Raw genomic sequence first — 16,576 nt, 5'->3', positions numbered from 1 at the left:
AAATTGAACCTTGGTGATCACAATGCGTTAGGCGCATCACACTCCCAGAATTTCCAGCTTACTAGGGTAATGCGCTAGCCACACTACTTTGAAAGATCCAACTTCACTATGCTTCAACCATATTCGATGCCTAGATTATCAAAACGTGAATAACCACTTTTGACCAAGTATTGGTCCAATATCTGGTTGTTTCCTATTACTCGTAAATCTGATGTTCCTGTTGTGTTTAAACGTTTTAAGCCTCTTGTTGAGAATCGATTCTCTTCTCGTATTAAAATTCTTCATAGTGATGGTGGGGGAGAATTTGTCAATCATACTTTGGGTTCTTTTTTGCATGAAAATGGTATTCTACATCAAAAATCTTGCTCCTACACTCCTCAATAAAATGGAACTGCTATTGTGGAGGTCGCTTTAACTCTAATGTCCAAATCTTCTCTTCCCTTAAAATTTTTGCCTTTTGCCTTTGCTACAGCTGTTTTCATTATCAATCGACTCCCTTCTCCCTTACTATCTCACAAATCTCCTTTTGAGTTACTATTCCAACGACCTCCTGATTATTCCACCCTTAAAACATTCGGGTGTGCCTGCTATCCCTTGTTAAAACCATATACCACACACAAATTACAACCCAAAACTTCACAATGTATCTTCCTAGGCTATTCGTTAGATTATAAGGGATACTTGTGCTACAACATGAGCAACGGTCGACTCTATACCTCTAGCCATGACGTTTTTGATGAGTCTCTATTTCCCTTTTCTCTTCCTTCTTCACCTGCTAATTCTCCTTCTTCCTCTTCCTTGTCTCAACTTCCTCTTTCTCTTTTATTTCCCTATGATCCTTTACCTCACTCACCTATCATGCCTCCCATTCCACCTATTTTGCCTTCCATGTCTCCTATTCAGCCCAATTTAATATCATACCAACCCTGCCACTTATCCCAACTACTTCACCTAATCCTCCATCTCTTTCACCTATTGAACCCAATTTCCATTCCACTACACCTATTCATCCAAATTCTACCTCTCCTTTATTACATTCCTCATTGCCAATTCATACACCTTCTTCACCTTGTCCGGCTATGCCTATGGGCTCTGCTTCAGATCCATTGATTCATGATTTTGTAGCTTCTGGGATAAATTCTCCTTCAGTAGTGACTATACCACATAATACTCATCCTATGCAGACTCGTGCTAAGTCGGGTATTTCCAAGAGGAAAGTGTTCATGGCAACCTCTCTACCTAGTTCATATGTTGAACCTACTTCGTTTATTACTGCATCTAAGTTGTCTGTCTGGAGAGATGCCATGGCTGAGGAATTTAATGCTTTAATCCGGCAAAATACTTGATTTCTTACTCCTCTCCCAACGGGTAAAATAGCTATCGGTTGCAAATGGGTGTATCGTGTTAAACATCACCCCGATGGAAGTGTTGTGAGACATAAAGCTAGGTTGGTTGCCAAGAGGTAGTATTGATTATGAAGAAACCTTTAGCCTGGTTGCCAAGAAACCCATCAATTGGATGTTAAAAACGCCTTTCTCCATGGTGAACTTCAAGAGGAAGTGTTTATGCAACAACCTCAAGGGATTGTTAGTTCTTCTCATCCTCATTACGTGGGCAAGCTTTTAAAGTCGCTCTAGGAGCTTGTTTTGAATGTTTTACCTCTAATTTACTAACCCTTGGTTTTGAAGCTTCACATGCTGATTCATCCCTTTTTGTGTGCATTTTAATGATTCTATCACATATCTCCTCTTGTATGTTGATGACATTATTATTACCGGCAGTCATCATGTTTATATTAAGTAGTTGATATCCCAGCTTCGTTTACGTTTTGAAATGACTGACTTGGGTGTCTTGCGGAATTTTCTTGGACTTGAAGTTAGTTATTCTTCTGTTGGGATATCTGTTAATCAAGCTGAGTATGCCCGCGATGTGCTTACTTGGTTTGGTATGCTTGCTTCCAAACTTTGTCATACTCCTATTGCACTTATTGCTTCATCTGATGTTGGTTCACCCTGTACTGTCGAGAATGCTCATACTTATCGAGCTATGGTTGGTGCCTTGCAATATCTCACATTTACTCGATCAGATATCACGTTTTCTGTTGGGAAGTTATCTCAACATATGCATGCCCCTTACGTTTTCTGTTGGGAAGTTATCTCAACATATGCATGCCCCTTTTTCATCTCATTTGATTGCAGCTAAACGGGTATTGCGCTATATAAATGGTTTTCTTCATGCCGGTCTTTTGTTCAAGAAAAGTGGTTCTATTGATGAAGCTCTTAGGCTTCGAGCCTTTTCTGATTCGGACTGGGCTGGTGACACCCTTTCGATAGACGATCTACTACTGGATTTGTTGTTTTCTTGGGCTCAAATCCTATATCTTGGGCTGCTAAGAAACAGTCCACTATTTCTTAGAGTTCTATGGAGGCTGAATATCGAGCTCTTGCCATCACTGCGGCTGAAATTTCTTGACTAAGACAGCTTCTTAAAGATTTTCGTCTCTTCAGCCCTTACCCGCCTATCCTATACTGTGACAATCTTTCTGCTCTTCAGCTTGCTAAAAATCAGGTCTTTCATATTCGGACGAAACACATTGAAATTGACTTCTATTTTGTTCGAGGGCGGGTTGATAAGAAAGATCTTACACTGCAGTTTGTTCCTACTACTCAGCAGCTCGCTGATTTGCTGACTAAACCGCTTACCTGTGAAAGACTGGAGTTCTTCAAAGCCAAACTCATGCATCCTTAGGTTGTTCGTTTGCGGGGGGATATTAAACTAATTCCTGCTATATTTACTTTTCTTTTATCAAATTAGTTGTTGTATCTGTTAGTGGTTATAATATTTATCAAGTCTAGTATCCGTATAAATACTATTAAAAGTCCTTCCATATAATTAAGGAGAATGGACTTTTTTTTCATTAATATAAAAGAATCTTTTAACCGGTACTTCTTCCATGAGCTTAAGAGCTCTTCTTCGACGGACTTAGGATATCTTCCGTAGTGAGTAGGGGCCGAGGGGGCTCGAGCCCCCCTCAACTTTTAAAATTAGAGGTTTAGTATATAATAATCCACCTTAGTTATCAAATTTAGTAATGCTTTAGATGTAGTTTTGAGTGCCACTTCCTTTTCTGTAACTCATATTTTTTCGTTAAATTTCCTTCCAAGAGGTCAAAACTTTTTAGTGCCGGTACGGCACGTGTGTGGGCCTTGGTCTTGGCTTGCCTCACACCAAGTTTATAAGCCTAATACTGAGTCAATGCTTATAAATCAACTTCCCAAAGATTATTCTTCCGATGTGAGACAACAAAAGGTTTTAATATTTGTCATTTCCAACAGCCTCCACTTTTGTAAAAGATATATTCATGAATTTTCAAATTGGCAATCGTAAATCATGATTCCACCTTCCGCGATATCAAGCCCAACAGCAAAAGAATCAAGGTATAACGCCTCTTCGCATTTCAATTTCCCTGCATTATGTTTTCTCATTGGGATTTTGCTTTTCCCTCAATTCCCCTATCTGGGTATTGAATTTCTTCTCATTTTCGATTGATTTCCTTGATTGTTCTTCACATTTCATAGTGGGTTTTATATTGGCAGCGCTGGAGCTCCCGATGATGAATATGATTGATGGCCGCCATGCCTAAAACTCCTCCTGAGAGAGAGGAAGGGACGGGGAAATGAGGGATCACGGTTTGGAAAAGGAGAGGGAAGAGAGGGAAAGAAGAGGAAGAAAGAGAAAAAATTAGATAAAAATAGAAAAAGAAATTGGCATATAATTTAAAACTAATAAATATATAATTTACAATATGTCAGCACTTCATTAGTTGCGAGGAAATTTAATTCCATGGAGCTCATCGGTAGATGAGCTTAAGAACTCTTCCGTAGATAAACTTAGGAACTTGGTCATACGTAGATGATCTCGCCACGTGGTAGGTCATATTTTTGCCCCAACACTACTGATTAATACAAGTTAATTTTTTTAATATAAGTTAAATCCTAAAGTACCATACTTATTTAATACTTCTTTTATTTATTTTATAAATCTACTTTAGAATTTCTTTTAGAATCTTAGTTAAATTTAAAATATTTGGCCATGTTTCATACAAATTTTGTTTTTTATTTTATGTTTTTTAAAATTAATGTTAGAAATACTCTTTCTGCGAAACATAAGCCAAGTTTTGAAAACTAAAATCCCGTTTGATAAAAATTTTAATTTATTTGGAATGCAACAATAAGATAATACCCATAGGTTATGTGATGATACCTGATATTAGTGAGTAATTTTATTTAAATAAACGCATCATACCGATCTTTAAAATATTATATACAAATTATACATTTTTCTTACTTAACATATAAAGAGAGTATGCCTTCGACATGTGAATATTAGAAACTTTTGTTTCAATAAGGTATCCAAAACAATTCAGATGTCTCTCGCATGGAGATCCTAAGAAACTCGGATATCATGAGATACCATGTATCCTATATTCCTACAAAACAAATGTGGAAATTCAGATGTCCGTCTTCTAGAAATTTTGAATTCCCACGAAACAGACGACACATAGAAGATATGTTAGAAATAGAAAAAATTATATTCGTTCTGGAAAAAGAATGTACAACTTTAGACTAAGACAACACATGCTTAGATTGGTAGTTTGATATATATTTTCTAAAAATTGATAGACTTTTCATTTTCTTTTTCCAATATAACATAAGTTAGTTAACTTTTCCTATTATCTTATATATTATTTTTTTTAGTACAACATAGGTGGGACATCGAACTTACAACCTCTTAGTTGGAGATATATGTCAATTACCATTGAGTTATGTTCGCTTTAGCATGTTATACATTATTTTTAAACTTGAGTTAGATCTTTTTTTTTTTAATTCTTCAACTTTGTACTATATTTAAACGTGCATATTTATTTATGTTATTTAAGTAAATATCTTTAAAAATTAATATCATTAAATCATATTTAGAATATGTCGACTTGAATATAATTTAAATTGTTAATGGAATGTACCTTCCTTGTTTCTTATCAACTGGATGACAAGGGAGTCTCATATAAAAAGTGTCTAAACTAATAAAATTGGCATGAGGATAAAATTAAATGGATTTGAATATTTTCATACGTCACATATAGCACTTCAAAATCTAAGAAAAAAAATCCTCCTGGTAAAATGGAAAAAAAAACATCATTCTTTTATATATGTGTATATATATAAATAATATAATGCTTTATATAAAAAATAAATTTTGAAGTTTAAACATCTTGTGGGCATGCGGGAGTGGTTATCGGGCATGACTAGAAATCATGTGGGCTTGGCCTGTGCAAGTTCGAATCCTACCGCTCACGATGTGACTTTCCCTTTTATAATTTTTATTAATTAATGGGAAGAAACATCAAAACTAATCAGGAATACTAAACTTCAATTTTCTATATACATAAGATATTATCCCCCTAAAGGAAATAAGTTTGAGTTGAAAATCGAATCAATATGAATTTATTTTTAATTCTAAAACTATTTCGCTCACCATAAAAATTTATATCTATCTTTATATTTAGTTTTTATTTCATTTAATAATTTTTTATGAATTATTTATTCTCTAAGGACTTTGAAAAATATAATTTTTTAAGTTTTTGGAGGGTACTTTTTAACCATATAAATAAATATTGAATTGTGTATTTTGTTTCAATGTTAGACAATATATAAATAATTGTTTGATATATTATCATTTACATTTTTTTTGTATATAATACTTTTAATAAACGAATTGAATAACTCGAAGTAACCAAACCAAAATACATGGTTGGGTCTAAAAAGTATCTGAACCCAACCCAACCTGCTCAAGGCATGAAACCACACTGTCAAGTGGAGGACACAGAGTGGACGATTACTCAAGGGAGCTCCACTCCATTGTCAGGTATCTTATTCCATCTTGATCTTAATATCATGGTCGATCTCCTTACTGAGTTTAGCGTCGAAGTGTTTGCTCCCTTGTGCAGGTTCTCCCTCACCACAAGATCTTACAACTTGCTCTGGTTCGTTCAAGATCGCTCAAGATTGCTCAGATGACTCACCCCGACCTGATCATCCAAGACTAGATACTTTGTTGCACAAACACAACTCAACTCGTGAACACTGATAAAAGTAATATAGAGTGCCAATAAAAGTAAATATCCTGCATTTTTTATTAATTTTAATTTTGAAAAGAGCTCTCCAACCATTAGTGATTTTCGTAAAATTTTGTTCGCAATATATGAAATAATTGTTATAAGCTAGAAAAACTCAAAAGTTAAATCTGGTATAAGTGTTCTCTCTTTTTTTTTTTCGTATTAGTTCAAGTATAAGCTTGTTAATAAAATTTATTTGCAGTAAATTCTTTTTTTGAAATTTAAAATATTTTATTGTTGTAAGGAATAAAATAAGTCAAATAAAATAGAGAATTTAAAATGTTTATTACAAAGTTTGAAAGGCTCATTAATCATTAATTTTTCAAAATAGTATTTACATTTATGCAGTGAATTTTCGAAGATAATTCTTCTAAAAAAATTTACAATTGAAAAAATATGTATGGAATAAAATTAATTAAAGATAAAATTTTATCACTAACAAAAAAATTAAAAACAACTATTTAAATATTCAATTAATTGTTTTAATTTAAATTTACATTCACGATTAAGATAAATAGAGATTGTATGGGAAAAAACAGCGTTTTCTTAAAAAATAAAAAATAAAACTGAAGAGCTTGATGACGATTTCGTTATATTTTTGTCTACATCTTATCAATGATAGGAAAGAATTTTTGGTTAGAGGTACAACATAATCGAACGAAAATTGATATATAAAATAAGAAAATTGTAGATAATAAAAAATGTTATACCAGAAAATGAAATTTAAAATTGAAAAGTATGAATTTGAATTAGAAGATAAATGAAAACAATATCTGAAAAATAAAAGGAATCAAAAAATAAGATGAATTCAAATTCGAAATAAACAAGAAGAGTTCGATTTCCTGTTAGAACTAAAAAATCACAGCCCATATCCCTTTAAATATATCTATTATTTCATCTTTCAATAACTCAACTTAAATACTTATTTTTCTCTGATCTCTTTAGACCCATTGTTTCCTTCTTTTCTTTTCTCGGTCGACTAAGGTATATTTTTCTCTCCTTGGGTTCCATTATTCCTTTCATTACTTTTTCTTAATTAACATTTTCTATATATTGGTTTAGGTAGTTGTGGGTTTGGAGTTAAAAGGAAAATTCGTTTTACTAATTTTTGAGATTTTCTTTTACAAACAAGATGCAGTTAGGGCCCACCGTTTATGTTTCATTAGGGACTTGGACTCGAGTTATGGTTTTGGGTGAAGGATCTCATGGTGTAGTGTTCTTAGCCAAGCCAACCATGGGACCTATTTACTATGTTGCTGTCAAAGCCGCTTTCATAACAAAATCTTCTTCACTCGTCATCGAAAAAGACATTCTACAACACTTTGTCGGATGCCCAGAAATTATTCAATTTATTGGAGATGAGATAACCCTCGAAGAGTCTTCTCTTTGTTACAATTTGATATTGGAGTATGCTGTTGGAGGTACCTTAGGCAATTTGATTAAAAAACAAAAGAAGTTGTCGGAGAATCAAGTGAAGGAATATCTTAAAATGATATTGAGAGGGTTGTCTTGTATTCATGATAAAGGGTTTGTGCATGCCGATCTAAAACCAACCAACATTCTTGCATTTCCTCAAAGTGATGGTAAGATGAAGTTAAAGATAGCTGACTTTGGACTTTCCAAGAGATGGGTCCACCAAGATCATGAAGTGGTACTAGATACTGTTACACCAACTTCCAAGCCGAAGTTTAAAGGAACGCCCATATACATGTCACCAGAATCAGTTGCTCTTGGTAGTACTAGCCCTCCATGTGATATTTGGTCTTTGGGTTGCATTCTAATTGAAATGATTACAGGAAATGAAATATGGGAGAGTTGCGAAACTAGTGGTCAGTTCATAAAAAAGCTCGTGTATGAGATGAAATTACCAGCTGATATACCAGAAGAATTATCTAGAGAAGGAAGAGATTTTCTTGCAAGCTGCTTTGATCACGACCCTAAACGAAGATGGACGACTCATATGTTACTCCAACGTCCTTATCTTACACAAGAAAATTAATTTGCCTTATCTACTTAATTTTCAACCTTTGATGATTGTCTAGAGTTTCTTGCTCTAAATTTAGGAGACTGCGCTTTTTTATATTCATGGTTTATACATGTAATCAAGTTTTCAAATATCCAATATCGAAGTAATGACTAAAGTTAAGTTTTTGGGATACAACTTATATGTTTAAATTAACTAGTGAAGAATGTTGTTTAAATTTGAAGTATAATCGCAAAGTTTGGATCACAATCAACATAGTTGACATGTTTTTTATTTCGGTAATGGGTGCCAGTGAGATAATCTACCAACAAAATTTATTTGAAGAATCATTTTCTTGATAATTTATTTGGATTGATTTATTCTTTCTTTTAAGATTTTATCTCTAAATAAAATTGAGCTATTTTACATCTATGCTATTCACCCACTAAAATGAGCTAGAAACTCAGTAACTTTTTAATTTAATAATCATTACATTTTATAATAAAATATAAAAAATATTGGAATCTCTCGTTTTTTACAACGACTACAAACATTTTTAAATATTTAAGGTGCATATCACTTTGTGAGCATTGAAAAAAGAAATTAAAATTATTATTTGTGAAACTTATTATTTTATAACCCAATAATATTATGTTTGATGATTTATGATTTAGTAATGTATTATATTCGTAAATTTAAATCTTTATTTAGATATGATATTTAAACAGATATATAATATTTGGATCCAAATATAAGTCCAAATGATTTTAGTAATAGTGGAAAGATGAAAGTATCAACCTTTTTTATTTGATAGTACTATTAAAAATTTGCTCAAATATTCATCAACATTTTTAATAAAAAAAAATATATAGATTAATGTAAATATATAGCTTCTAGTTAACAAAAATTTAAATACATCATCTAATTGATAAATGTATGGAATCTAAAAGACTTAGAATATGATATATTTTGTCATTTCTTTAAAGATCTTTCATTTAATTATAATTAATTATAGAATATCAAATTATAAAAAGTTTTAATTATAACTTTTCAATTCTCTGCCACTATAAAAATAGGTCTTCTTCCACAATTTTTCTCATCTAATTACTTGGAGCTCCATTTGTTCTCTACATTAGTCTCTCATTTTTCATTTTATTGAAGTCACATATTGATATTTGTCTAAAAATTATCATGTGAGAGGTAAATTAATTATATATTGACATGTCTTTTATTTCCATTCTCCTACTACTGTTATTTTTTTCTTATTTTGTTCTTTTTAAACTATTGTTATTTTCTTCTTATTTTGATTTTTTTAATTATTTTAAAATACTTGTGCATGCATTCATTTGCGAATAAGTTCACTTTTATAAGAAAATTAGAACATTTATTAAATTAGAATATTCTATTTCATAAATTTAAGTCTATTAAGTTATTATTTGTGTTACATTGCTTTTAACAAGTTATTTTATTAGAAATGTAAATTTTTTTACAACCTCTTCATTGTAGGTATATGTCAATTACCATTGAACTATGCTCATTTTGGCATTAGAAATGTAATTAAGTTTTATTTTAATATTTATTTAATTATAAAATAATTCCTCGGAAAAAAATAATTAATCAAATAAATTAGAGAAAAATACCATGTCCAAATCAACGTAATAATAAAACTCGTCATAATTTCCCTTTCCTGGTTTCTTATTTCCAAATTTGTAGTGTGTTTGGTAATAATTCTTATTTCTGATTCCTGATTTGTTGAAAAAATTTGTAAAATTGGGTAGATGTTTTGGCAATAATAAAATAAGTTTCTTATTTTTTTTTTTTCTAAATCCAGTTGTTTCAAAAAACATAGGATAAAAGAGTTATTGTATCATTTTTACTTATAAAATGCATATTAAATACCAAATTATAACATAAAAAAATGTGATTTAATTTGAAGTGTCTTAATTTTCATAGTGAACTTCTGTTTTAGAGAATAAATAAACAAACACTAGTTAACCAAAAAATGTTTCAGTTTTTTTTTTCTTTTTCAATTAACAAGTACAAAACGTGGTTATGTTTTTATTATTGAAAAAAACTATGATAAATAATGAATATTATTAAAGAGACATTTAGTTTCTCAGAGCGAGTATTGTTCAGTACGTTAATTGACATATATCTCAAATTAAGAGATTTTGACTTCGATCTCTCATCTCACATATTAGACTAAGAAAAGATCCTTAATTTTCTTGCATCCATCCTATCTGGCAACATACCATGCAATATACTACTAATTAAAAATGATTTAAATGGCAAGTTCAATACTTTTTGCTGCTCATCTAACCCAAATTACATGTAAATTTACTTCACACATTCAAAATCCATCACACAACAAAACTTAGTCTTTCAACTTTCAGTTAAAAAATCATCATTCAATAGAGCTGCCATGGACTTTCTGTGGGCAACATCACTAGTTTTAGTGGCAGTCACTCTTCTTTCCCATCAACTCCCTCTCATTAGTAAGAAACTTTCTCCGATACGATTCTATTTTTTATTAGTTATTTCTATTCTTTATCTCACCAATCAAACACATCCTTAATTTACATTGGCAGGCGGTTTGGGCGGTATCGGAGTGAACTACGGACTTAACAGCGACAATCTGCCGCAATCAAGTGATGTGATAAACTTGTACGGATGGTGTGACATCGATATCGTGCGGATATTTGAGCCGAACCAAATGCTCTGTGGTTGGGAACCAGAAATGAAGATATACACAGCTTCGCGACCGACCAAATGGCAGCCAATGCTTGGGTTAACGCTCACGTGCTTCCTTATTATGCAGATGTCAATATCGCATACATCACCGTTGGCAACGAAGTCGTTCCCGCCGACCCAGCTTCGCCTTTCGTTGCTAATGCCATTAGAAATATAATGCAAGCGCTTGTCATAACCGGCATCAAAAAGGACATCAAGGTGATATTTTAAATTAAAATTTAAATTACAAATTTGGTCGTTAAACTACCTATTAATTTTGTCCATATAATTTTAAAAGTTTCAATTTGATCTTAGATTAAGGTTTCGATTTAGTCCATATAATTTTAAATGGCCTAATTTAGTCTCTTAGATATGCACCATTAAGTTTTCCTTTTCCGGTCGCTTGTAATTTCATTAGTTTTACTTCTACTATATTAATAAAAAATGGATATATTAAAAACTTTGAACCATAACATTGGAAAATAAAGAATCAGGGTGTATCAATTTTTTTCTTTTTCAATTTAGTGGTGGTAGTTTTAAAAATTTTAGTTTAATCTTTATCGTTTGAGTTAATTAATTGGATTTTTGGGCTGAATAACCCTTTTACCAAGGCAGTATTGTTTTTTACCTACTTTATTCAAAACTTATGTTTTCTAATCTTTGCTGACATTACTTTGGATACCAATTTACTTGCATTATCCCTTTTTCCTCTCCCCCTTTTTCGAGTTTTTTTCTCTCATTTTCCATTAAAACTCATTCTTTCTCTTCCTTATTTTCTTCTCTTATTCTCTTTTCTGTAACACAATGGGTATTTTTCTCTCATTCTTCTATTTTGTTTTGGTTTCTCCTTTCCTTCTCTTTTTTTATTTTTTTAACTAACAGAAGGGTATAGAAGAGGGGAGAGGGGAGAGAGGAAGAAGGGAGAAGGAAGAGGAGAGAGGGGAAAGGGGGAAGAGAGGGCGAGAAGGAAGAAATGAGAGAGAGAGGAAGATGAGAGAGAGGAGAGAGGGTGAGAGGAAGAGGAGGGATAGAGAGAGGAGAGAGGAAGAGGAAGAGGAAGAGCGAGATCGAGATTTTGAGCGAGATCGAGATCGAGAGTAGAGATTTTGAGCGAGAGGAAAACGGCGAAGCCGACGGTAGTCAAAAAAGGAAAACGGAGCTGCCCACGGTCGGATCTCGCTCTCGACGGTTGGATCTCGCTCTCAGACGGTCTTTTATTTTTAGAGAGAGAAAGTGTGTCTATAAAATTAATTGTGTTTTTGTTCCATTCTAAATCTTATTTTTAGAGAGATAAAGTGTGTCTATGAAATTAATTGAACTTTTGTTCCATTCTACATCTTATTTTTAGAGGGAGAAAGTGTGTCAATAAAATTAATTGGGTTTTTGTTCTATTCTAAATCATATTTTTAGAGGGAGGGAGTCTATCAATTTATTTGGGTTCCATTATAAATCCTATTTTTAGATAGAGAAAGTATCTATGAAATTAATTGGGTTTTTGTTCCCTTCTAAATCATATTTTGAGAGAGAGAAAGTCTGAAGAGAACAAGAATGAGGAGAGGGGAAGAATGATGCTTTTTTGAAGATATGAAAAAATGGGGAGAGAAAACAAGAGAGAAATCTAAAAATGAGTGGAGGGATAGTAAAAGTAATTTGGTATCAAACATGATGTCAGCCAGATTAGAAAACATTTGGTAAAAGGGCTATTCAGCCCAAAAACCCTAATTAATTTTGCATTAGTAAAAATGATTTTAAAATTGGTCCATATAATTTGGACCTAGCTCTATTAAATTTTTGTGCTTTTAGTGTAGATTCAATTTAATCTCTTTATATTTATATAATCTTTATCTTTATTCATAAATTATAAATTTCCTTCGCCATAGGTAACCACGGTGGTCCATATGGGTGCAATGGGAGTCTCATATCCTCCATCCGCTGGAGCATTCACTGCCGCAGCGGCGGGACCTTTGAGCGACATCGCAAAAGTGGTGGCCTCCAACGATGCACCACTATTGTTGAACGTGTACCCATATTTTGCGTACGCATCAAGCCCACAACAAATCCCACTAAATTATGCCCTCTTCACTTCCACGACACCTGGAGTGGTGGATGGAAATCTGAACTACTACAATCTATTCGATGCCATGGTGGATTCTTTCTATGCAGCGCTGGAGAAGATTGGCGCTGCCAATGTCAGACTAGAGATTTCAGAGACTGGGTGGCCGACCGAAGGGAACGAGCCGTTCACCAGCATTGAGAATGCAGTGATGTATAACAAAAATTTCATGAACCATGTGGCGAGTGGAGCAGGAACTCTGAGGAGGCCAAATGTGAAGTACAATGGGATTTTGTTTGAGATGTTCAATGAGGATCTTAAGGCAGCAGGAGTTGAGCAAAATTTTGGCTTTCTTTTATCCCAATATGCAGCCAGTTTATCCATTTTGGAATTGCTAATTAAGGGATGGGGAAAAAGCTAAATATGTCTCAATCAAAATGTTACTTTACATTCTATTATTCCATACTTAAAATCAATTTAATCCAAGTATCGCAATCATATGATTGTTGCTATCATACTCTAAAATTTTCAATTCCATCCATTATCTCTATATTTTCAAAATTGTCTATGAGATGGTCGTGGGAATTTGAAGCGCCACCTTAAGGAAATGATATCTTTCTTTTATTTGAGTTTAATAACTTATACGATATGAATTTAAATCTCCAATTTTTTGGTAGATGGATTAAGAAAAGGAGTTATATGATTTCGTAGAATGCTTAATATTGGGCGTTGACCAACATTGCTATCGGAAATGAAAATTGATGCAAAAATCAATATTTTAAAACCAAGCTCACCAGCCAACTTAAAATCAATATTTTTCGATTTTTTTTTTTTTAACGTAATAGACATATAGCTAACTCTTTTTCTAATTATTTACCGATTAATATAAGACTAATTGTGGTGGGTAGCAAAAATATTTTATGTATTTCAAAAAATGTCAACAACTTTTTAAAATTTCAAACATAGTAAAATATTTGAATTTTTATTTTTGAAATTTTTATTATTCCAATTTTACCCTTATGATATCTGATGTATATCTATATCTCATATACATCCAATCTATATCTGATATACACTTGTTGTAAATTTGTATATGATATACATCAAACCTATATCTAATATACATCCGATGTAACTCTGATATACTTCCGATATACATTCGATGTACCCCTAATATACAGTATCAGATGTACATCATCAGATATATCACTGATATACATGAAATGTATATATTATACATATAATATATATATATATATATATATATCTGATGTACTTCTAATTTATAATATACTAAATATATTTCCAACTGATACTAAATATATTTGCAACTAATATACTAAATATAAGGTATATCAAATATTTAATTTTTAGCACTATATCAGCTGTTGAAATTCTAGTTTATCATTTCAATTTGTTGATTAATATACTAATATTATCAATAATGTTGATTACTATATCATTACAATTTACTCAATATTAATATTAATTAGATACTAAATCTAAGGGATATCAACGGTTTAAATTTATAAAGTATATCAAAATTTTAACTTATCTTTTTGGACGTGCATGGTCCACATAAACCTTTTATATAATAACTTTATATTTCAAAAATAAAAAATAAGAAATAAGAAATTTTGCACCGTTGTTATCATCTGAAAAACATATTGGATATAATAGTATGATATCAACACACATATATCATAGTTATATTGGTAGATATAATGGTTATATCAGAGGTATATAAGTGGTAAATTAGAAGCATATTAAGTATATATCAGTGTTATATTAGTGGTAAATCATATAATCATATAAGAAGTTATATCAGTAGATATCATAATTATATCAGTGGTATATCATTTGTATATCAATGGTAGATTAGAGACATATCAAATATATATCACATATATATGTATTGTATTAGCATGGTAAATCAATGGTTATCATACCTATATTAGTGGTAAGACATGTTAGAAGTTGAGTAGATATCATGGTTATACAAGAAGTAAATTAATTGTATATCATTATTATATCCATGGTATATCAGACATATATATCAGTAGGCAGATGTATTACAAATATATTAAAGGGTGAATTTGTAGTTTTACAATTGGACCTCCGTTTTTCTGAAAAAATAATGCTATATTTGAAAAAAACTAAATATGGTTACTATTTTGCTTATTTTACTAAAATTTTTTGTCATATTTACGAGTGCCAGAATAAAAGTTAAATCCTTATTCCATAATTGTTTTATTTATTTTATAAATCTACCTTAGAATTTATTTTAAAATTTTAGTTAAATTTACAAATTTTTGCTATTTGATAACTGTTTCATTTTTTATTTTCTGTTTTTAGAATTTAATGTTAGAAACACTATTTATGTCAATTACTTTTGAAATATAAGCCTATTTTTAAAAGCTAAAAGTCTGGTTTAATAAAAATTTTAGTTTATTTGGAATACGACAAGGTATATATGATATATACTTCCTGGGATGATATCTGATATTAATGAGCAGATTGGTTTTAATAAGTGCACCATATTTATCTTTAAGGTATTCTATACAAATTATACCATGTGAATTATACAAATCTCAAAAGTATATATAACGTGCTTCCGACTCATTATCTCAAAAGTATATAGAAACTATACCATGTGTGTATCCAAAGGTATACACAAATTATACCATATTGTGCATATACATTATGAAATATATAAACAAGTGTATATCAAATTTATGAGGTATAATTAGTCCTTAAGTCGTAAAAAAGATAGGCATTTGGAGAACATTTTGGAATTATTTAGTAAAGGAAGCCTACTAAAATAATGTTGAAAACCGAAACAAATCATGCTAGAATGGGAAAAGCAAAAAATTCAACCTATATTGTCGAAAAAGATGTCCAAAAAATAGAGTCTGAAACGCTGAATAAAGCTAAGAAATTTCAACTAAAAAATAATGTCAGTAATGGTTATCGGCAATGTCTGAGAAAAAGAATGATAAAGAAATCCAGTAATGCTTTTTTTTCGAAAAACGAACGAACGATAATAATTTTGCGGGGAAAAAATTGTACGAAATATTGAATAAAAAAAGAATAATGTTTGTAGCAAAATAAATTAAAGGATTATGAGTTGATTGAGAAATCAATGGAATTGATTGTCATTGTTTTATTAGGGAATGAATAAATAAAATTATTAGGAAAGTATAAATTAAAATCACATAAAACATTTTAAAAGCTGGAAATTAAAAAATGTATAGCTGGAAGTTTAAAAATCTAAATAATTAGACATAGATGAAATATGGACTCTAAAAAGATCTATTTTTCTAAAATTGGAATCAAAGATGAAATAACAATAACATTTGAAGTAAAAAACCTAAGGAGATAGCGTCACGCGATCGTCGCGACGCTCCAACAATTTTTTGAATAATATAGCACCATGGCCCTGTCTGTAGCGTCATGGCCCTGCCGCGACAACTTTTTATAAAAAAAGGGTTGTGCAGCCGTCGAGATGGAGGAATGAGAGAGAGGTTTTTTGGCAGTTTGGCTTTTTGGCCAATTTGGAGTGCAAGGAGACCATGAGAGAGCTTAGAAAATATATTTTCAAGGCTCGGGATCGTGGAGATCGATTCAGGGACGGACGATTGACACGCCAGATTTA

At 31.5% G+C, this 16,576-nt stretch overlaps 1 protein-coding gene and 1 pseudogene across 1 annotated transcript; both read left to right on the top strand.

Moving 5' to 3' along the window:
* Window positions 1-7,358: 7,358 nt before the first annotated feature.
* On the top strand, window positions 7,359-8,174 carry LOC148211996 (mitogen-activated protein kinase kinase kinase 20-like). Its single transcript, XM_088122981.1, has one exon. The coding sequence runs from the start codon at window positions 7,359-7,361 to the stop codon at window positions 8,172-8,174; it is 816 nt and encodes a 271-aa protein (XP_087979107.1).
* Window positions 8,175-10,907: 2,733 nt separating this feature from the next.
* LOC111020052 (glucan endo-1,3-beta-glucosidase pseudogene) lies at window positions 10,908-13,319 on the top strand (annotated as a pseudogene).
* The last annotated feature ends 3,257 nt before the right edge of the window (window positions 13,320-16,576 follow it).

The sequence above is a fragment of the Momordica charantia genome, assembly GCF_013281855.1.
Source record: "Momordica charantia cultivar OHB3-1 chromosome 4 unlocalized genomic scaffold, Mcharantia_2.0 BLBB01000004.1, whole genome shotgun sequence".
Taxonomy (NCBI): domain Eukaryota; kingdom Viridiplantae; phylum Streptophyta; class Magnoliopsida; order Cucurbitales; family Cucurbitaceae; genus Momordica; species Momordica charantia.
This window is presented reverse-complemented; position numbering and strand designations above follow the sequence as displayed.

Coding starts and splice junctions, on each gene's coding strand:
- LOC148211996 (XM_088122981.1), top strand. CDS start 7,359: ATGGTTTTGGGTGAAGGATCTCATGGTGTAGTGTTCTTAGCCAAGCCA.